The 24069-nt window shown below is 38.4% G+C and overlaps 1 protein-coding gene across 4 annotated transcripts in view; it reads right to left on the reverse strand.

Moving 5' to 3' along the window:
- ATG10 (autophagy related 10) overlaps positions 1 to 24069 on the reverse strand; it is a 116540-nt gene that overhangs the window by 92250 nt on the left and 221 nt on the right. For 2 of the 4 annotated variants that reach the window (XM_067568961.1, XM_067568964.1), the window contains exons 2-3: positions 23899 to 24024; positions 17174 to 17290 (exon numbers count right to left, since the gene is read on the reverse strand). In XM_067568961.1, coding sequence (XP_067425062.1) covers positions 17174 to 17290; positions 23899 to 24024 — 243 coding nt within the window. Of the gene's footprint in view, positions 1 to 17173; positions 17296 to 22494; positions 22572 to 23898; positions 24025 to 24069 lie in introns of those variants that run through there. The other 2 variants (XM_067568962.1, XM_067568963.1) reach the window with 2 other exon arrangements.

Here is a 24069-nt window from a genome sequence, read left to right on the forward strand (position 1 = left end):
TGCCCATTATTCTTTGGAAAAGTCTTCGGTTTTGTCTCTCTCCCATCATAAAGGCTGGCTGTCTTTCTGTATCCCATTTTATCACCTATCCCAAAGAAACATGCATCTCCTCTCTCCCAAGGAGGGTCTTTTTGTTTCATTGTCTTCTTTTTCGGCTTGCAACACTTAATCTTATCTATCATATGGCATGAAATCATTCCCCCAAATTCAGGCAGAATAGTAAATGCTATTTGAATTCAGTTCAAATGATTGGGCTCTTCTGCTACCACCAGAGATCATCATGGGAAATCTGCTTATTCAGAAAGATGAAAACCTTCAGTTACAGATGTCAGTTTATGCTAAACAATGTAGTTCCCTGTCCTCTGACACACATGTAAGCAATTTTTCCTTTACTTTGAATCTACTTCCACTATCTCAGGCACAACCCACTTAAACCATGATTTAAATTTAAATTTAATTTAAATTGTTAATAAACGTGTCTGAGACATGTTTGAGCAAGTCCCTGGCTAGCTGGAACTGGAAGATTACACAACTGTAACAAGATGAAGTCAAGTAATAAGTCATATTTTTTCATATGTCCAGGCTCAGCTGTCACACACCATCAGCCACATTCATCCTTATTGTAAGCTGTACTAACAACCTTGAAGATAGTGGAGTTGCACCCACTTACACTAGTGCTGAATTTTAACACTTTGCTGTGTATCAAACTGAAAAAAGTACAGGAGCACAAACCTGTAGATTGCCATAGCTACATCATTTACAGAGAGTACATATCCTTACATATAAACCAAAAATTGTCTCCTCCCAAAAAACATCCACACTTTGGGAACATCAGACAGTGCTGAAGGATGATCAAAAGACGTGGACACTTGTATAGCAGCAGCTGAAGCCATGTTTTGGGTCTTTCAGCAGCCCCTGCAGAATCATTGTGACATCAAGCTTGCTACAAATCTGTGGATTATAGAACCAGAGTTCTAACAACTCTATTGTACAGCAGTGAAATATGGGGCTAAGGAAGGCTGAAGAGCATTGGACTAACATTTTCAATTCTCCCATCATCGTTGCCAGCTGCTCCATGCTAAGGGGCAGGGCGACATCAGCAACGAGCTTATTCGTAGCTGAACCCAGCAACTACCTCCATCAGTACCGGTTCCGTTTCAGTGGGTTTCTAGGTATGGATATATTATTAAGATGGAAGACCAACAAATTATAAAGTATGTTTATCAAGGAAACCCATTACAAAGTGATCATGTGGTCACCAAAAGCTTCAGTGCACAATAAGATTGTCAAGGATGGATGTAGGTTGACTCTCCAGACAGAGTATCTTAAGAACTTAGTTAGAGATCGATCTGGTTGGTACGCTATCCCTTTTAGAGTGATCAGGGCCAAGTCCCCTGTGACCAACAGCTTTCTTATAACAGAGTGTTAACTGAGTCCAATGAGAGACACCTGCAGCTAGCTAGGTCATTACTAGTCCCAGCTGGGGTCGAATGGGAATGATGGTTAAAAGGAGAGGGGGTGCCTGGAGACAGGAGTTTTGCAGGTTCTTTGGCTGAGAAAGAAAGGGTTGCCTGAGCAGGGACACCCACGCAGTACAATCCAGATGAGGTTGGGTGAGTTAGGCCTGTCCATAAAGGGTTCCAGGCAGGGAGAAATGGAAACAGGTTGCCAGGGAATCAGAACAGTCTGGTAAAAAGGCTCTGACTGAAGAGGACTCTGGGGAATGTGCCTGTGGTTGAGAGGAGAGGAAGTACAGCACCTGAGAAAAAGAGATGGCCAGAACTTCACAGCACGTGAAACTGTTTTTCTGTTTTGTTTTAAAGCCTTTCTGTCAGCCTGTGTTTCAGGGCCTGGGAGACCTGGGGTACCCCAATAAAGTGAACCCCATTTGGAGTGGATATCTGAGTAAAGGAATGTGTGAGGGCTTGACAGAGCAGTTAGGTACGACAGCCGTTGGGAACAGTAGGGAGGTGACCTACCCGCTACACATAGTGTAGAATAGTTACAAGGTCAATCTACAAGAAGCCTACATACCTTTGGGATTTGCCATGATAGTAGTGATGATGAATTTGAACATCCAAATGAGGCGGGGTAAGTTATAGGTATTGCTGACCAACATGTTTTATATTTATGGAACACATTTTTCTATCAATGCAAGTTCCCAATTCTCAATCAACACTAATGCAGATTAAATACATCTAGGAAAGACTTGATCTCAAAAATCACACAAAACTATGGCATAGATTTGACACTAAACTTGAGAGTGACTTCATGTTCTGACCTCTTGATGGACGTTGAAGAGCCACAGTCCCAAACATTAAAACAAGCCCAAAGGGGGATGAATTTAAAAAATATATAGTGAGGCCAGCTGAGTGATTTAGTGATAGACCAAGATTTTACCATAAGGAAAAGGAATTCAAGACCCCGCCTCATTCCTTCACTACCAGGCTAGTCCAGAATAGGAATGCTGAGTAGACAAGCAAGCTCTGTCCAAGATGGGACAAGAAATTGCTTCACATACCTTTGCAGTGATCCTTCTCAACAGTTCAAGAGCAAAAATGATGAGCTCCAAAGGGAGCAACAGCCAGCTCTCCTCAGCTGAGAGGACAATAACAAAGATTTGGGGATCTTAAAGGTAAAAAACTAAAGAAAAAAAATCAGGATTACAAGAGTCTGTCCTTAACCTTCAAGGGAAAAAAAAGAAATTGTACATTTTGAGATCACATATTCTTTTAAACTTTTCAGTTAAAGTTCATTCTCTGCTTACAATTCTCTATAATAGATTTAAAGTTTGATTGCTGCAAATAATGCAACAAAACCAAAAGATACAATGTATTAACATAACAAATTCTTTTTCAAAAGGTAACATACGTCACCTTAAGAGCCCCTCAATGTCACTGGTAGAGGGCCCACTATACTGTAACTAGTATCAGGCCAGACATACTCACTACCCCCAAGACACTGTTGTCATAATATGTATCCAAAAGGTATCTTGTAAGGTATCAAATGTAAACTGGTGATGCACTGGTCAGAAATATCACTGAGTGATGTATGTGGGGTGTGTATAAAGAGTTATGTATGTGTGCTGGAAATATGTTCTTAAAATGTGTTTTGGAGGCAGTGCATAAATTAAATCTGCGCTAGACAGGAATGTGGCTTTACCAGTCTGACTGACTTAATCACAGGCAGAGGACAATGAAAGCACATTTACATATAAGATAAACAAAGCAATCAAACTAACAAGTGGCAGAGGAAATAACTTAGTGAACACACCAGAGAACAGAGTCTGAGGCAAAGACAATGGACTTTGGGAAATATAAGGGGAGCAAAAAGACATTCTAGTTATCCATCATTTAGGAAACAAAGAGGACAGCACCCTCTGATTTTGTGATCCTTTGGCCTGGAGGGCTAGAGATGCTGGTAACTTGATATAGTAAGACATCTGCTTAGGCAAAGATCATAACGTGCTAAAATTATGTTTTAGTCACTCGAAACCATGTTTTGTTTTGTTTATAACCATGCCTGTCTGTTTTGTTCTTGCTTAGTATCACTTAAAATCTCTATTCTTTATTCATAAATTATTCTTAGTTTTACTGAAAACCATCTCAGTGCTGTATACTGAAGTAAAGAGTGATTCCTCAACTAATCTACACTGTCTCTTTGGAAGCAGCACAGTTAATAATTTCTGTCAATGTCCAGTGAGAGGGCCTGGACATCGCAGAGAGATGACTCTCAGGAACTCAGAACTGGGATTCACAGATCATTGCTTGCATGGCAAAGTTAAAACTGGCAGTGTTTCAAGCAGCTTGTTGATGAGGTGGACAGACTGATGTGGTAGGGAAATGATGCAAAATTTAAGTCCCAGAAAAGCTCTCTCTTGCTGAGGCAGAGAGGTAACAAATCATGCTCTGCATGTGTGTGTTGTGTGTGTGAGAAATGTAACATTCTGCAAAGTCTGCTTCTACTCCCATGCTGCCATAAGGAGAGCACCACAATAGGGTATTAGTTTTGTTTTATATTATAGGTTATAAATAGGACAATAATGTTATTATTTTTACAAATTAACAATTAGATATAGGCTTTGCAAGTCTGAACAAAGCGTGTGGAAGTTTGGCCATCCTACCTACTTATCAAAGAAATGTTGTTCACTAAAAGGTTTGCATATTCATCCTTAATCTACAATATTATCTGCCAAAAGTGAGCAAAACAGGTATGTAGACTTGAAAGATGGATTTAGAGTGCTGCTGTGCATACAGGAGTGTGCAGAACAGAGGAATGTAGCAAAATGACATTAGAGTGGGACTCATGGGAGTGGCACTGCCCTATAGGATAAATACAGCGCATTACTGCACTATTACAACTTATTTTAAAAGAGTCAAAGGAAGGTAAATGCAAGACTGGAAAAAAACAGGCATTTTGTGTCTCACTATAGACAGTTAACAGTTACTTTGAATTAGATTATACTTTTGATAAAACTGTATTGGGAAATACTACATACTTTGTGGTCATGAGTTCATGCTATAAGCATCTGACAATAAGGGATAGATTTTGAGATAATCATCAGCCCTAAGTAAGGGGCAGTGCATTGTTGTGATGTCCGTGGAACAGTTCAGGAAGGCGACTGTGACTAGAGTGTCACAATTTTCTTCCTGGCTCCCGCTGCTCCTGGGATGGAGTTAACCGCGCAGTCTATACCTGGCACAGTGTACGCTGCCTGACATGCTGATGCAGCTTTGCTCCCCATGTTTTGGAGGTGGAGCTCTTTCCCACCCTTTCTTCCAATGTCCCTCAGACCTGACTTGTGCCGTGTGTGTGTGTGTGTGTGCGTGTGTGTGAGAGAGAGAGAGAGAGAGAGAAAGAAATGTAACACTCTGCAAAGTCTACTTCTACTCCTGTGCTACTACCTAAGATGTGAGTAGCTCATTTACATCTCTGTTCCCTGTGCTAGTCAGGGCACAGTTTAGTCCTACATAATTTCTTCCCAAATATTTATTGCTCAATTAAATATAGAAAATCCCTGATCTTCACAACCCATTACTTTAAGGGGGTAGATAATTCTAAGTATATATAATGTAATTATTTTTAGGAATGCAGATGATATTTTAACATTAATACCATTCTTATAATTTTTGACATCACTCTGTCAGTTTTCATTTATGTATTTATAGGGAACTCCCTTTGTATTTTGTAAATCTCAATGAAATTAACAACAATCCATTCTGAGAGATTGTCACCAACATATTTTTCACATATACTGCTGACTTCTGAAGTATATTATTGAAGTATGCTACTAAAACCAAAGCTACTAGTAATAACCTACAACAATGATGAAAGTATAGAAAGCAAAGAGAGCACAGATGATCAGAATTCAAAAGAAACAAGCATTTTAGGCTTATTATGCAAGCCTGCACAACTGAGAGATAAAGCAAATTGTCAGAGTAAAATTCAGAGTAACACTGCTCTTTTATGTATTTTATTGAGCTTTTAGCCATGGGTCTACCCCCATTTAGAAGTTATATTTAATAAAAACACTGCTCAGCATCTACAGTCTGAAGCCTCTTTCAAATCCTGAAAAATCCAATTATGGAGGCTTCATTGGGTAACTGTGTGGTGCAGTGGCTGGTCAGTGTTTTTATCAAACACAGATCTTTCAAGCTACGTAGCAACAGCTACCTTCCCCACACAAGATGAAATTATTATTATACTATATATTTTATAGTTTTACCAAAATACAAAGATCATAGTGTAAATTCCAAAGCTCCAATTGCAATGAATCTATTGAATGGATCCATATTTTTCCCCAGTATATCAGTGCACATGAAACAGCATACTGTTAATTTGTTACAAAAGGCATTATAACTGTAACATTTTAAATAATACACTATACCTAATACCCTACTTAACTTGTGATACTGGTGAAATTGCGGTTTCCACAATATTGAGCTTCCACCACGACTTTGACAACGGGAGCCACACCAGGCGTGGGGCTGACAGTGGGAGCTCCAGCTGCCCTGGGGCCAAAAGTGGGAGACCCTGCTGTAAGCCCCATGTTCCCACTGTCAGCACCAAGTCACCGCTCACAGTCCTGATCGGCCGAGAGCAGAAAATCATGGAAAAGTAATAATGGACTTTATTACCACAAATAACAAGGTCCATTATTACGCAATTTTCCACAGCATGTCTGCAACTCAGATGCAGTTTTTTGACAATCATCCTGCAATTCAAGTGGGACCTTAACAATAGGTCTCTGATGCCACAGGACTAAATAAGGAAATATCAACACGACTGTCACTTTCAATAACTTTCCCAGCTGTAGCATCTCAGTTTAACTTTTGCTTTTCATTAAAAAAGTGAAACTATACTGGAGTCACAAATCACTGAGTTTTGTTTTTAATTAATGGTGAATGTTGACTACAGATATGTATCAAAAGCTGTGGACAAGAAAGATCTGTTTTTAGACCAGCCTTAAATAGAAATCACTAGACAAGAGCATGTGTGTGTGTTTGTATAAATATACAAATATAAATATACACACACACACACACACATTTTTTTTTTTTAAATTGGAAATTTAAGGACAGTTTCTGATCTCTCACAAGTTTTTCCACTGGCATAACTGTATGAATTGGAATCTCCAATTTCTTCCCAAACATCAGGGGTTGCATGTGTTTAAGTCATGTACATGCCCATTTAAAATCTGAGTCTGAATAACTTCTGTCTTACATAAAAGGACACTTCCCCAATAAAACTGAAGGAAAAAGCAGAATGGATCATTTAAATTTCAGATCTAAGTCTTGACTTACAGGCCCCTGCAACTTGTCACATATGACATTATATGCAATTTTAGGTAAATCAGTCTGTATAGTTCATAAGGTGAATACAGGACTGGCAATAGGGGTAGCCTCAATTTAAAAAAATATTTACCTTTTCAGAATGACATAATGCATTTTAAAAGACATTTTTAATAAACTGATATAATCAAATCATAAGGTTTTTTTCTTTGAAAGATAAGTCCTTAGATGAAATGACTTGCAGAATTAAATATAGGCAATAATTTAAAAAACTCAGCCCAAACTTCCAAAAATGTTTGTCTCTCTATGTTTGGTACGGTCACACATCAGAATGTTATCTGTCCCCCCTAAAAAGGTGTCTACATTCATATTTAAGTTTATACACCCGTTTTTGAAAACCTTAGAGTATTAATTTATATAGTAAACATTCTAAATGGCACAAGAAACTACATTAAATAAACACTAAGTTGCAGCCTCTGTATTTCTTTTTTAATGTCTTGATCACAAGATCATATCAGAGAGATTATAAATACCTTTGTTATATTGGAGCATTATTGGGTTTTCAAAGTTCAGGTATAGGAAAACTCTCTTCACTTACCACAATTTGAATGATGTTTGCTTCATAAACAAGATGAGGTTTATTTACCATGGGAGTTGAAGAGGGTATGCTGCTGAGATTATGTCTTGTCTTCAAACCTCTACTACTTTAACTGAACTGTCACATTCAGTAACAAAATTGATATTAGAACTTTTTAAAAATTCGTTTGATGTGGAGTTTATTTGTTAATATTAAGTGACAGCTTTGAATGCTATGATAGCAGATAAAAAGTTTAAATCACTCTACACTAACATGCTAACTAGAGGGAGATCATTTTTGGAGGTCATACGATGTGCTTCAGTTCTCCCAAAAGCTTCATAATTAATTTATATATTTTCTTTGATATTCTTTCTAAGGTTTGTGGAAGCTTATTAAGCATATTCTACTGGGTAAAACAGAACAGAAATCAAAGAATACTTAAAGATAGAGGAGAAACAAGATCAGAGCCCCACCACACACAACAATAATCATGCCAGTAGCATGTTATCTAGCTGCTGGGGGCTACATGTCAGTGCTATTAACCAGACTTGCCAGGGATAACAAACTGACTGTGTCCTGATACAGAGAAGTTTGTCGGGAGGAGGAGAGAGCTTATCATGCTTCTAGGTCTTCAAAAGAGTAGAAACATTTAGGCCATTCCATTAGAATTTAGACATTTCATCAAGAATGTCATACTTAAGACTCCAAAGGTTGGGAATATGTGGTGCATGAATTGCCACCTCTTTCTTTCCTCTGTCAACAAAAAGTTTTTTCTTTCTTGGGATTTTTTTCAGGTCAAGGAGAGGGTATAATGAGTATACAAGTTTCTTCTAGTTTTGATGTTTCTAAAATAATATGAGTCTTCTGTCATTTTTTTTCCTAGTAATACACCAGTTAATCAAATTCACATAGGACATATTTTTCTGTGGACTGGTAAGGACTAAGTCAATTCTCAAATTAATGCACTGACAAAATCAGAAGTATCTGAGTGTTCTAAGCAGGGTACAAGAAATCAGAGAAGATTTAAGTCTCAGAATATGAAGTGTCTCAGGAAAAAGCTAGAAATTATACTCGATTTTATTTTTTGATGGGGTTCCATCCCCTGCTCCAATTTGATATTCAGTTCTAGGCCCTGGCATTTCCAAAAAGTCATATAGACAGGAAAATGGACACTCTTGGAACATGCTAGAAAAGAAAATGCAGAATGAACTTTCTAATTTCGGGCCAAATAGTGGCCTGGCTGGTATGACAGTTAGGGTGACCAGATAGCAAGTGTGAAAAATCAGGACAAGAGGTGGGGAGGTAATAGGTGCCTATATAAGGAAAAGCTCCGGATATCAGGACTGTCCCTATAAAATCGGGACATCTGGTCACCCCATTGGCAGTGCAAGGGCATAAAGGGATCCAAGACAATTTATACCACAATACTAGCTAACTTTATCACAAGTAGCAACAAAGAAGATGAAGCAGACTCTACGGATCTTCTAGATTCCTCATGTAGGTGGGCAGGAAGAGACTGAACAGAGTTTTGGCTCTCCCTCCCCCTCCCACAACATGGCAGCCAGCATAGCTGTTCTGGGGAACATATGCTGTGCCAATAATAAATGCATCAGAGTTTACTCCCATCCCAGATCATCAGGGAAACTGGGTGGGAGTTTGTGATTCTCTGAGCTGCTTCTGGGGAAGTTGGGTTGCCCCTTACTCTGGGTTCATGACAAAGCCTCCATTATGTCCTTGATCAGTGTATAATACTTGGGATTTCTTCTCTTTTTATTAAGATCCCTTTTTCTGTTCCTACCCAATGCTGGGTTCCATTAAATGTATTTACATTTTTTTCTTAAGTACTGTTTGTTAGGTTTTTACTTCACATTTTTTACCATCTAACAAATGCTGTGGTTGTGCAAATGTTTACATTTTTGTTCCTCTTATTTACTTTGGCACAAAAGAGAGAATTGTTTTTATTCTAAAAATACTGGTTTTGTTTGGAGAAAAATGATTAATCATTACAGAGAACTGGAATTTTCACATTTATGAAACATTTCACAACCGCATAGCTGAACAGTAAGATTAATTCGTATTCCGAAATACGAGAGAGATGTCTGAGTCAGTCCCACGTTCTCTCATACAGGCAGAATTCCCATTATAACAACCTACACAGGCATATGGGGTTGGCCTCATGCTGGAATAAATGTATAACTTTAACCAGCCCAACTGTAAAGTAAATGTTCCATTTGCTAAAGGAGAGGACTGTCCTTCAGCATTCCCAGCTTGCCTGCTGATTCATAAAGTAGCCATGACGGTAGCTTCAGAAATGGTTTCACAATGACTCACTTTTTCTGCAAGAACTGAGGCAAACCACACACATAGAATTATTACTCCAAGTAAGTTCATCCCCTAGGCCATCTGACTAATAAGAAAATAGAATTTATAAAATGAATCCAGGTTTTCCTATTTTTGCCCTTTGGAGGCTGTAAGCTCTTCAGGGCAGGACTGTCTTCATTTTGAGTCCTGTACAGTGCTGGTCATAAAACACAATAATGATAGTAGTTCTGCCCTCCGATCGAAAGGAAAGGTGTTAACATAGCATTTAATAAAATGCTGGGGTTGGATTAAGTTGATGGTAAATACTAAAGCATAGGATGAAGGCCAGTATTTAAGTTTATTGGGCTTCCTAGGCCCACAACAAAATAAGTGAAACATGATTTTGTGGAATTATCTTTGGGACAGGGTGCGAAGAAATGGATATTTTCTGTAGTATTTTTATGAATGATGTGCATGGCAGTGACTTGATTTGCTATTCTTACCCAGTGGGTGCAGTAGGATTGAAATGTTCCTGGGGAAAAGCAGGAGACATGAATGTGTTTGTGTCATGTAACTTTCTCGGATGGTATTAATGGCTCATTAAGGACTGGCTGAAAGCAATCCATATCAATAGAGGATCCAAAAGACAGTGGGAACCCCAGTGGCCGGGACATTCACACCTACCAACCAACAATCCAAAAGAAGGAGATTTTCCACCCTCTCACTGCAACGAAGCAGAGCAAAGGCCCTGATCTGAAGAACAAAAGGGAAGGTGTCAGGTGGTTGTGTTAAGCACTGGCCTTTGGAGAGACATAGGGCTCTCATGGGGACTGACAGACAAAGAGACAGCAGTTTGGATGGGTGGAGTCCTGAGGTTGGCCAGTCTGCACTCTATCTTAACTTGTGCTTCTCTGTGCTAACCTGAGGATTTCCTCATGCTGTATTCCTTCCAGTTGACTAATAAATCCTACTCTGTCTGGTGTCACTGCAAATACTTGCTGAGGTGCACTGATCCTTGAACAGGGCAGAACGTCTCTGACCAAGAGTCTTTTGGAGTTGGACTTGGTGGGCAGAGCTCATATTTGAAACAGGAGTGCTGGAGTACAGAGGCTCAGTCTCAGGAGTCATTGAGGCTGTGTGGCCTCCACTTGCAGAACAGTAGGATGCCTGCAGGGTCAGGCACACTGAAGAGTTACCTCCTAGGGACTGTTTAAAAGCAGGAGCATAGCACAGATCCCTATGGATTTATGACACAGGTGCTGTGTTTTTCTTGTATGTTCATACAGCCCCTACTATAATGTGGGCTCTGGTCTATGATTGCGGCTCCTAGATGATACAGTAATACAAACAATAAATAATAATAATTTGAATAGTTTTATCCATGACAGAAAACTCACTCTACCTGTTGTGAATTACTTAAACTAGAAAACAGCAGGATGTAAAAGAGAATGTATTGAATCACACATCTAAATTCTGGGAAATCCTAATCTCGGTATTTTGTGTCATTTTCAAATTGACAAAAATATTTACAGAATCAGAAGAGCAACTGATTAAACTAGGGCAGGAACTTCTCTAACAACTCATGTAAGGGTTAAATCTCCTTCTTCTGGGTTGTTGGTTGGTAGGTGTTAATGTCCCAGCCACTGGGATTTCCATTGTCTTTCAGATCCTCTATTGATATGGATCGCTTTCAGCCAGTCTAGTTCTAGGGCATAATTCCTATTGACTTCAGTATAACCAGGACAAAGGCCCACAGATGATATGCCTTGAGGTATAGTTTTCTACAGGTATACACGTGTCTATCCAATGATTGTTTGGGTTGCTTCAATGTTGCATTGGGAACACAAGAATTCCTATACTAAAACAGATCAGTAATCCATGTATTCTACATCATTCTACATTCTACATTCATGATTGCTTCAGAGAAAGTCAAAGATCACATTAAAATACACCCACAATCTGCAGTACTATCAGTGTGAGATTTCTTCCTGATCTTAACAGGTGCAAAGGAGCTAGACTGAGGAACACAATAGGTTTTAACATGAGAATGGACGACTAAGATCATCTAGTCTAACCTATTGCATAAAAGAGGCCATAGAACGTCATCAAAGGAATCCTGCACCACGCCTATAACTAGGTCAAACTACAGGATCCCTTTCAGAAAGGCATCCAACCTTAAAGACTTCAAATGATGGAAAATCCACCACGTTCCTAGATACATTGTTCCAACAATTAAATATCCCCACTTTAAAAAAAGTGTGCCTTAATTCTAGTTTGAATTTATCTAGCTTCAGTTTCCATTCCCTAGATCTTGTTATGCCATTGTCTGCTAGATTGAAGAGACCTCAACTATCAGAAATCTTCTCTCTATGTAGGTACTTATAAACAATGATCAAATAAATTCTTAATGTTCTCTTGAATAAACAAAATAGATTAAGTTTCTTCAGTCTTCTGGTACGCCTGCTGAAATTTTTTGAAAAGAACTTTGATTTTCATGTAGCACATCTGCATATCCCTGGGATAACTCTTCGTCCCCCTGTCCCGTGTAATCTTTTAATAGATTCCAGTTTCTTCAGCTGGATCAGGGTTGGGCCTGCACAGACTTCTCCCCACAGACCAGTAAGATCCACCACCTCCTGTGTACTCCAGGATGGAGCACATTTGGGGTGTTGAGTTGCCATGATCAGTTGCGCTGGCGAGCTCTCCACACTGATCAAACAGGAAATGGGAATTCAAAAGTTCCCGGGGCTTTAATGGGGATGGGCTGTTTTCTGTATACCTGGCTACTATGCAGCAGAGTTGAAAACAATCTCCAGAGCAGTCACAGCAGAGTATTGACAGGTTACCTCCTGGCGGCCAATTCAGTCGACTTACACAATGCTGTATCTATACTGCCTCTCTGTTGACCCATCAACATCGACTTAAGCACAACACTTCTCACGGAGGTGGATGTTAAGTTGACGTTACAGGTGAGTTAGGTCAGTGGAAGGGACCTGGTTGCGTAGAAGCATACACTATTAGGTCAACGTAAGGTGGCCTCCATCTACCTAAATTTGAGTGTAGACCAAGCCTGTGTCACTGCTTTCCAAAATACAGTCCTCAATCCTGCAAATGTGACCTACATTACTGGAGTAAAATCCTGGCCCCAAAGAAGTCAGTGGCAAAACTCCCACTGACATTAATGGGGACAGAACTTCACTTTTGTTCCTAAATGTATTCCTTACATTTACTTTATTAAAACATGTTTTGTTAATTGGGCCAAGTTTACCACATGACGCAGACTGCTCTGTAGAATTGACCCTTTCATTGTTTACCAATCCAACTACAAGATCTGGCCAAAAGCATTTAGACTGGTATCATACAACAGTCAGAAAGATTTGGCAAAGCTTGAAAAGGTAACTTTCTAAAACAGTTTATCAAATGATTTGATCTATTTTTTTGAGGACTAGTATAAGTTTAGCACACTTCTCTTTGTTAATGTTGGCAATTGTATCCATCCTGATAACTGATTCAATACAGATACACGGCATACTCTTGTAAAGTGGTTTGCATTCATACATTTTATATTTGTTTATGTAAAACAGAGTTATAGTATAGTATGTTTGGGAAAATTAAAACAAACTGGAAATAGTTTAGCTTCGCTGCAATTTCAATATCCTCTTTGAGTAGCCCATTATACCATTTTCCCCTACTATAGCATTCCCACTGACTCATTCAACATCCTCTTAGTTCTGCGGTGCTTTAATTTTTTTAATTCAATTACTTAAATGCAAGTTACACTCATGTAATGGATAGTTTTATTATATTTCCTTCTATTATCAGCAATTTGCTCTTCAAATTTCCTCTTAGTTTCCATTTTGCCTACTAAAAGTGAAGTTCTGTTTTATTAGCATCCATTGTACTGGATTCCCATTATTTAGAGAATGCCTGTATGGGCTGAATATACTCTTGTCCCTGCCACGTAACCATAGTGGGTTTTTTCCTTGCCTTTTTGCTTTGTTGTTGTTTTTCTGGGCTATGCATAATTTCTGTTCCTCTAATAAAGTATTCTTAAGTAGCTTCATTGTTGATTCTATGGACTTTTCCCTTCAGGCTATCTCTAATTAGAAAACTATCTCAAATTTTTAAAGTTATTGAAGTTTAGCATCACAGTAATCCCTCTCAGTGTGATCTCTCCTATGAGAACATCTAAATTATATTATGGAGACAGTTATTTAGTTGCTGAACCATACAATTCCCAAACAAACCCGTGTGTCATTCAGGACGCCAGAGTAGCCAGAAAGAGCCATTCCAAGAAGCAACTGTATGTTATCAAAAATAGTTTCTACAAACTAGATCCTGAGGCACTGGTCAATCAATTTATATTTGAAAACTTAAAGTCACTATGATCAATGTTTAGAAGGCTGTGTTGCTTCCCCGATTTTTCTCAACATTCTAAATTTATCAGCTAGGTCTATCCACCTACACAGGAAACTGACAATGGACCAGGTACAAACAGGGTTGCTATAAGAAAACTTGGTGGAGAGGATCAGGAAATAGAAATTGTAGGAGCATAATCCTCATGTAATGAGAATACAGATACAATAATGGAGATCCAATCCAGGAATCTAGAGCTGAATAGCAATGGCTAAGATAATATAGTTATCAGACTGTTACAATTTGTCATGGAGTCAACAGTTCTTTATGGAGCACTATTAGCTTTCAAATATAAAAGTTTCTAGCCCTTCTGATAATAAAAATATGTTCCAAATGTGAACAACATGTAACCAAAGTAGTGCTGTCTTCCTAAGTCTTGCCAACAAATAGTTTTCTGCAGAACTATTTATTTATAAAGAGATGTGTTTAGAGATGACATATCTATAAAATCATATAATTTAATAATTAATTAAAAACATGCTTTATCAAAACAAAAGTTATCTGACAAAAAGAGCAATATTCTATACATTTTGTGTAATTTTTCTAATTTAATGACTAATATTTTAGTACAATTTTTAAATAAAAAACCTCATCTGAAAAAAATTTTCATGACTTATTTTTCCATCTAAGACCGTGACTTTTTCGTTTTTACCAACAGTGCCATGATTTTACCAATTTTTTGCAATGGAAAACTAGCCTTAGTGATGATAAAACAAGAATGTTGACAATGGTCAAGGTAGCAACAATATCTTCTAGAACAATAGTAACGAGTGACTTCAACACCTCAGGTATAAAATGATAGAACATTGCACCAGCGTGTGGATTACTTTACTAGAGCAGAGTTGTCCTTCTCCAGCCTTTTTTCTCTTTGCAACCATCATTTCATATAGTTTCAATCATCCACAGCAGATTTCATTGTTTAACACCTGACTGCTTCCCCCCATTTTCTATTTTAAATAATTTGGTTGTTAGCAACCTGGTTCCTTTTTGGTTCAGATGGAGAGCGTCCATTCTGTACAGGGCTCTCATCCCAAAATATTATCCAAACATATTAAACTTAAACACTTCTTCTCTGCATCCTCTTCTCTTCCATGCATTAGGAGTCTCTATTCCCTGGAATCACAGAGGCTCTAGATTTATTCCTTCTTTCTGATAATCTAAGTTTCATCTTCGAGAACCTCTTCGCTGAATTTCTCTACAACTTTGTTACTAACATGTACCAGACTCCTCCCCAACACTTATTAAAATATTATCTTCATGTCTACATGCCTTTTAGCAAATTATCTGATGGCTCTCACAATAATCAAACCAGATATTTATATTCCTGATTTTAACATCCCACCACAGACTGTTTACTAGATCCTAAGTCAGCAATCACCACATATCACAGATCTTAGTCACTTCACCCTCACACCAATCAAACTAAATGAGACATATTTTGATTAATGTTTTAATTTACCACTTTTTTAAATATAAGAAGCGCTATTACAAATTAGGTGAGCACAGATAATAAGACCTACAGAATCTTTTAAGGCATTTTAAATAGTACATATTAGGATCCTGAAATAATATGTTGTTTGATATTTGCATTCCACGTTTCAGGACATTAAAAAAATTAGCTCTATAAACCATTTTTTTGCCTTGTCACTCCCTCTAGAACTGGTGTTTCTTTTGAGAGTTAGACTCAATAGCTTTAAGAGGTGCTGATTCAAAACACTCACTCAAAGACAGTTAATTCATTACAATAAAAAAGTAACAAGAATTTGGCACAATAGTCAGTTTCTGTTCAAAAGTAATTCAATACATAAACAGTGATGGGTTCATATAGGTCAGGATTGAAGAATACTGTCAGAATTGTGAGAGATAACTAAATCACATCAGTCTGGAGCAAGTGCTGTTAGCTCTCATTTTTCGAAAAACTAAAATTCATCTAAAAAATAAATTTAAAATGCTTCAGTTGTCATGCAGATGTCATATGTCATTTGCTTCTGGCTACGACCTATCAAACAATATAATACAATAATGCTGACTGTATTGGAGTCTAATTTATACCAAGTCTAGATGTCATGACAATGGGCACATACCATTCACTAAACAGACTAAAAAAATAAACATTAGAACATTAAAAAAGGTACTGTATCACGGTATCTGGGAAAAGGTTAATGTGCTAGTGAAAAGGCTGAAGGTATGACACAGATAAAAGTGACTGGACTACATTAAGGCATGTCAGTCAGTCCAACACAATACACAATATAAAGGACATAAATTATTAATTTGCATATGAGAAAAACCCTGGCTTATGACTGGCTGAAAATAGTCAAGTAACAACACAATATGTTTCTAATGTGTATCTTCTGGTTGGTCAATAATACAAAAGTCTAAAGCAATGTCAAGCAATCAGACCACATATTTAAATAAGTTCATCCCAAGTTCAGCAAAAAATTAGGACCTCCAACTTTACTTTCCCCTTTTAAAAGTTAATTTAGAAAAAAATAGCACTATATATTTAAGAAATTGATGCCACAATGGTAGTGATTTCCAGATATATAAAATATATGTATTATATATATATTATGTATATATAATTATATATATAATATTTTAAAATATTCACAATTCATATACTGACTTATTATTTCAGTAAATAACAAGATTTACTGTCCCTCAAGGTAAATAAATAGTGACCTCAGTTTTTTCCTTGAACAACAACATTTAGCTCTTAGGTAATTAAAACTTGATGTTCAGTTTTTTAAGAAGTCAGTATTTCCTTAATATTGGTAAATCATGAAACAAAAAAGTACTGTCCTTCTATGATGAGGATATATGTGTATATAAAACCTCGGAGCCTCTCTGTTTCCTCCACCAATTCGTGTACAAACTGGAAGGAAGAGGATAAGATTTTATATGAAGATTGTTCAAACCCACTGATAATTCAAAACCTGAATATTCTCAGGGCATGCTAGTATTCCAGGTACAAAAGTGGGTTTTGTTGTTTTATTTTCTAAACAACAATAGAAAAAACATTTTGCTCACAATTTATTTTATATACACAAGTTAAAGACGAATCAATACAGAAAACTGTACTTACCTCAACATGTATCCATGTTTGCTCATCACTTTCCTTAGTGCTGTCCCTGAGAACTGATGGGGTACTTCCATTTTTCATTTGGAAGTGTGTTTTACTCATATAACCATCAGCAAAGTCCTAGGCTCAGAAAACACAAAACAAAAACATTTTCAGTAATCATTTAAGCATGCAAAGTTCTAAACCACCATGCTACAGGATAAATAAAACATAGTATTATAGAGCCAATGTTTGGCATAATGAAGTTCTGAGCCTGCTGCTGAAGGGTGCTAACTGCACTAATCTTCAGTATCCCCAGATAGTCAGTTCAGAACCATTCTAATACCTTTAGAGGAGGCCAACTGCCCCACTAATTAAAAATAAAATGTGATACACTGCTAAGATAATGCATCAGTGATAGATATCTGTGTACCAGAAGGGGTGACACAAGGGAGCAGTTGGAAAACATTGTATGGAAGAGAGTTGAGCAGCTGAAAGCATAGGTGGAAGGTCTCAGAAGACGGGAAAGAATTAGTAGGAGGCAGAGAGAAGGGAAGTCATAGAAGTCATTTTTAGTATCTGACACAGAACTCTTTTTTCCCCCAGGAACAGAATCATAATAAGACCATTCCAGTAAAATGGTATTAAATGGTATAAAATGGGGCCGGGTACATTGCACCCGAGAGTGCTGAGGGAGTTGGCTGATGTGATTGCAGAGTCATTGGCCATTATCTTTGAAAACCTGTGGTGAATGGGGGAAGTTCTGGACAAATGGAAAAAGGAAAATATAGTGCCCATCTTTAAAAAAGGGGAGGAGAAGGATCCAGGGAACTATAGAACAGTCACCCTCACCTCAGTCCCCAGAAAAATCATGGAGCAGGGCCTCAAGGAATCCATTTTGAAGCACTTGGAGGAGAGGAAGATGATCAGGAACAGTCAGCATGGATTTTCCAAGTGCAAGCCATGCCTGACAAACCCGATTGCCTTCTGTAAGGAAATAACTGGCTTTGTGGATGTGGGGAAAGCAGTGGACATGATATACCTTGATTTTAGCAAAGCTTTTGATATGGTCTCCCACAGTATTCTTGCCAGCAAGTTAAAGAAGTATAGGTTGGATGAATGGACTATAAGGTGGATAGAAAGCTGCCTAGATCATTGGGCTCAACAGGTAGTTATCAATAGCTCAATGTCTGGTTGGCAGCCAATATCAAGCGGAGTGTCCCAGTGGTCGATCCTGGGACTGGTTTGTTCAACATCTTCATTAATGATCTGGATGATGGGGTTGACTGCACCCTCAGCAAGTGTGCAGATGACACTAAGCTGTGGGGAATGATCAATATGCTGGAGGGTAAGGACAGGACACAAAGAGACCTCGGCAAATTGGAGGACTGGGCGAAAAGAAATCTGATGAGATTCAGCAAGGAAAAGTGAAGAGTCCTGCAATTAGGACGGAAGAATTACATGCACCGATTTACTAAATTTACTAAACAGCAGTTCTGCAGAAAAGGACCTGGGTGTTACAGTGGACAAGAAACTGGATATGAGTCAGTGGTGTGCCCTTGTTGCCAAGAAGGCTAACAGCATATTGGACTGCATTAATAGGAGCACTGCCAGCAGACTGAGGGAAGTGATTATTCCCGTCTATTTGGCATTGTTGAGGTCCCATTTGGAGTACTGTGTCCTGTTTTGGGCCCCCCACTACAGGAAGAATGGAGGGAGTCCTGCAGACGGCAATGAAAATTATAAGGGGGCTGGGGTACATGACTTATTAGGAGAGGCTGTGGGAACAGGTCTTATTTAGTCTGCAGAAGAGAAGAGTAAGGGGGGATTGGATAGCGGCCTTCAACTAACTGAAGTGGGGGTTCCAAAGAGGATGGAACTAGACTGTTCTCACTGGTGGCAGATGATAGAACAAGGAGCAATGGTCTGAAGTTACAAATGGGGGAGGGCTAGACTGGATATTAGGAAAAACTTTTTCACTAAGAGGGTGGCGAAGCACTGGAATGGGTTACCTAGGGAGGCGGTGGAATCTCCATTCTTAGAAATTTTTAAGGCCCAGCTTGACAAAGCTCTGGCTGGGATGATTTAGTTGGGGTTGGTCCTGCTTGAGCACCGAGTTGGACTAGATGACCTCCTGAGATCCCTTCCAACCCTAATCTTCTATGAACTATGTACAATTCAACTCCAGGTGGGGAAATTGTCCCATTTAAACTAGGTGGGTCTAATATGTATTGGAAGAAAATGGAATCATCTGAGAATTAGAGTGCTGCTGACATTAAAAAACCCTAACTACTGATTTCCTTAAAACTGCATCAGAAAGGAATGCCTGAAGTCCACTATAAAGTCCTTGAATGCTCATTAAAATCTGCATCTGATCTAAAACTTTTTGCATATAAAAAGGCAGTTAGAAAAAGGACAGTTTCATAATATAAAGATAACACCTATAAAAACAGTGACAGCAGAACAGGGGATGCTGGTTAAATTAAACAAGATACTTAGCATCTATCTATACTGGAGGTTTATGCCACGTGTAGCTACACTGATGTAGTCAGTGCAAATCACAGGTTAGATAAGCTGTACCAGTGTAAGAGAGGGCTCACACCAGTGCCACCTATCCTCGTAAATTCCCAGGTTATGTCACACCAATTCATGCCCTATTTTGTACTGGTGCAGTATATGTATAGTAGGGGTTTGTACCTGCATACCTACAACCATCGTACAACACTGGAATGGGTTACCTAACTAGGTGGTGGAATCTCTGTCCTCAGAAGTTTTTAAGGCCCTGCTTGACAAAGCCCTGGCTGGGATGATTTAGTTGGGGGGGCCCTGCTTTGAGCAGGGGGTTGGATTAGCTGACCTCCTGAGGTCCCTTCCAACCCTAATCTTCATGATTCTATGATTTTAACCATGTAGTCACAACAGTATCAATTTCCCTAATCTCAGCAAACCCCTAGGAGGTCAGAACTGGAGTGAGGGGACCAAATTAGCCCTAAACATGTCTCTCACTTTGATCATTTAGATAATTAACAATTTTCATGTTTTTATAGATCATTTTGTCATTTAAACCACAGACAAGCATAATATAAGTACTTTAGAATAGATGTGCATTTACACCACTGCCATGTAAAAGGAATATTCCAGAGCTGCACTTCTCTATTAGCGACGCTCAAGAGGAGACTGTGCCTCAGGCAAGCACAGTTTCTTCACATGCATACCGCTTGGGTGTGCAGAGCAGCCATCTGCTCCTTCCTTTAAGAGAGAACATACTGGGACCCAAACCTTCTCTGAGAGCCAGTGTGGGGGCAGATGGACAGGGCCATGATGACCTCTCCAAGACTCCATTCTCTTTTTATCACAGATATTGTGAAAGGTCCTTGCACAACTGCACAAGGATGGGGAAAGGTTTTTTTTGGTTTCTCCACACCCTGATATGCATACTTTAAGATAAGCTTGTCAATTAGAAATAAGAGAGATGAGAAAACGTTAGTAATGGATTGCTGGAAAATTCACATGCTGAAAGGCAACAAAAATTCATGGAAAACAATAAACAGTATCTGCATGCTAAGGACTTATTTCTCAAAAGAAACACAAATAAATTGGGGTTTTATTAGCTGTTTCATTACGTTTTATTTTAGACAAACAAACACAGAAAGCATATGTGCAACATCTGATGTAAAAGGATTCTATTCAAAACAGTCTCTGAACAAAACTCATTAATGTAGCATTAAATTGCTTGACAAGGCTGCAAATTTAACTATAATTTAACTCTTTGATTAATCTACCACTTCTGACACAGTTTAGTTCATTTATTCTGATAACATTAGTTCTGTCTTGTCTTTACATTACATTTATATTACAGAATATATTTAACTGCAGCATCTGTTATGCGCTATTTGTGCACTTTGTTCTTATCAAGTTTCATACCTGAAACAAGATGATAATGCTGGTTATATGTATTTTTGTCAGTAAACTTTTAACACAAATCATGTTTTGAGAAATCACCTTGCTCTTAGCTTCTCTTGTTATATTTATATTGTTATGTTATATTTATCTTCCCACTAAATCTCAGTGGGCCAAATTCATCAGGGGTATGCTTCTACACGGGATGTCCCTGATGGTAGAACCAGCTGCACCCTAAATTATGAAGTGCCATAAGGGCAATTCAAAAAATGGACAGCAGGGGCTGAAAAAATATGCATGACCTGGATAGCCACAGAGTCCACTTTTTCAGTGGCTTTCTGAAGAATTTTCTATTGGGGACCTCCTAGAGAGCTGCACAATTAAACCTGTCTACATGGGCAAAAAACCTTTGGAGGAGAGGAGTGGAAAAAACACCACCTGCCCTCCACAAGAATGAATTGCCTTTGAGAGGTACAATGAGCTCTGATGGAGCAGGAGTGGAAATGTAATATATTCCTCCCTGAACCAGCTTTTCCTGGGTGAGTGAAGGAGGAGCCCAACCTCCGTATGCTTCCAGACTCTACAGCCTGTAAGTTCCATGGAAGATATCTACGAAGAGCAGGAACCTGTGAAGATAGTAATCTCTGTATTTTATACCAATAAGGTGGTGGGGTAGGCTCCTCTTGACAGCACTGGGGGAAGGGCATCCAGGAAAGATAAGCATCTCCCATGCTGCAGAGCCTTTCTAGTGCAGCATATATTTGTGTATATATGAATCAATACTTTTGTAGGCACTTTTCTCCTTAAAATAAGGGAACATAGTTCATTTGTACTTAAATTGGCTTATAAATGAGTGTATATCATAATAGATTTGGGTCTGAACAGCCTTTGCCATGGTTACTCATGACTACATGAGATTAACCTATATGCGTAAGAAAGAAAAAGGATAATGAAAGCAAAAGCATGCATGGTCTTGGCAGATTAGATGTATAGTAACTGCCTAATATGTGCAATATTCAGTATTGCTATTCAAATTCAGCTTCATCAGGTCTATAAGTATGTACTGCTACACCACATGTTGTTATTCTCCCTTGACAAGATAGGGTTATAACATAATATGGACCTCACCCTCCACATCTGTAAGTACAGCCTTTTGCTTAGACCAGGTGAGTTTATGACATGATAGCCTAATTCATATAAAGTTAGATGTTTTATCATTTAAGTTTAATTTCTTCTGAACTCATAAACAGTTCTACAACCCTGACTTACAGGAGTAGTCTCATTGACATCAAAGGGACTATTCATGTGAGTATGGAATGCAGGAATGGGCTCCAAGTAAACGACACCAGCAACATTAAAAGTACACCAAACTGTTCATGACACATATATATTGTTAAAAAAAAAAAGAAGCCTGTCTATTAACCATTGTGCTTTGAAACGCTCACCTCTTTCAAGGGAAATTTCCTCCCCCGATTATCACTGAATAAATGGATGTTCTCCATGGCCAGGTTTTTATCACAATCTGGAATCACAGAGTCGCCAACTTGGCCCATTAAAAAAAAATCTCACCATTTTTTATATGTGAGAACAAAAATTTTTATCTCATTTCACTATTTTCAGCCAAGCTTCTATTTCACAGAAAGTTCAAACTTTGACCCAAGTATTGAATTCCTGATAGAGTCTCAGAGCATCTTTCTGTTCTGAATAAACCCCTCAGACACACAGCCTTGGACTGAAAACTAAGGTTTCAAATGGCTGCCTGTATGAAAGAGTGCATTGTAACTCTTTTGCTAATATTTTCACTCTTAAAAAAATTAATGTGTTTTAAAGAGAAGTTGCAATTTGTGGCTGAAGCCATGTCCTTCCTTTTTACCAGAGTTTGGGGTGAGAGTCTTAAATTCTAGTTTACAAATTCTAGTTTATAGAGAAAGTATTGTCACAGATCTATGAGTCTTCAATATATTTTAAAGCAATTACAAGGATGACTTAAACGTTGCACGGGGTTTTTCCCAAAATTTTGGAAAAGGATGGGGGGGAATTAAGCCAATTAAATAGAATTATTGGCCTAGTTTCTCAGCTACAGCCACTTTTGCATTTTCTAGTTCTGTGTTAAGGGCCAAGCTCTCTGTCGTGTGTGCTAGAGCAGCCTGAGATATTCTCTAACTCATGCTCGCTGCAAAAACCAGAAAAAGGTCAATAAGGCAACCAAGGCACAGAGAAACCAGGAAGAGGGTGGATTAGAAGTTGCTATCCATGTTGTACCCCATCATATGTATCTTATTACCCTGGAGTGATCCACTCATGTATAACTATCCCAGGTTTAGGTTCTGTATCCAGCAGTGTGGCACAAAATGTTCACACCAGAGAGGAGAATCTGGGCAGTGATGAAGGGAAAAGATTTAGGGGGGAAAAAAGTTACAGCTAAATGGCTCATTTTGACATTTTTTAAAACTAAGTTAAAAGTATCTCACTAAAAGTGAGAAGTTTTCAGACAAAGAAAATGTGGGAGGGCAGAAAAAGAAAATTACGTTGGAAAGGCAACATGGTTGAATGAGACTGGGAGTCAGGAGACCTGGATTCTAATCCCAGTGTCCCAGTAACCTGCTCTGTGATTTTGGGGAAATCATTCATCTTTCAGTGCCTCTGTTTATCCTCCCACCTTTCGTTTGTCTTGTTTATTTAGATCATAAACTCTTCAAGGTCAGAGCCGTCTCTCATTATGTGTTTGCACAATGCCTTGTATAATGGGGTACCATTTTGGGGGCTTGGCTGGTTTAGAAGCCTGTAGGACAGGAGGGAAAATCTTGCAACAATAATGTTTTATTAAATAATCAAATTATTGCTCATACCTTTATACTTCTCCACTCCCAACCATCTCCTATTTGCTGTGAATATTTAATGAACTCTGCACAATACTGCTTGAATCTATTTTCTTCTAGACAGAAATCATCTTCGGCATCCAAGCTAAGGGACATCTGCAGAGAAAATGAAATGTTAGCATTGGCAGCTGCAATGAAAAC

The sequence above is a fragment of the Emydura macquarii genome, unplaced genomic scaffold, assembly GCF_026122565.2.
Source record: "Emydura macquarii macquarii isolate MOO-44397 ecotype Brisbane River unplaced genomic scaffold, CSIRO-AGI_Emac_v2 contig_2897, whole genome shotgun sequence".
Lineage (NCBI taxonomy): Eukaryota > Metazoa > Chordata > Testudines > Chelidae > Emydura > Emydura macquarii.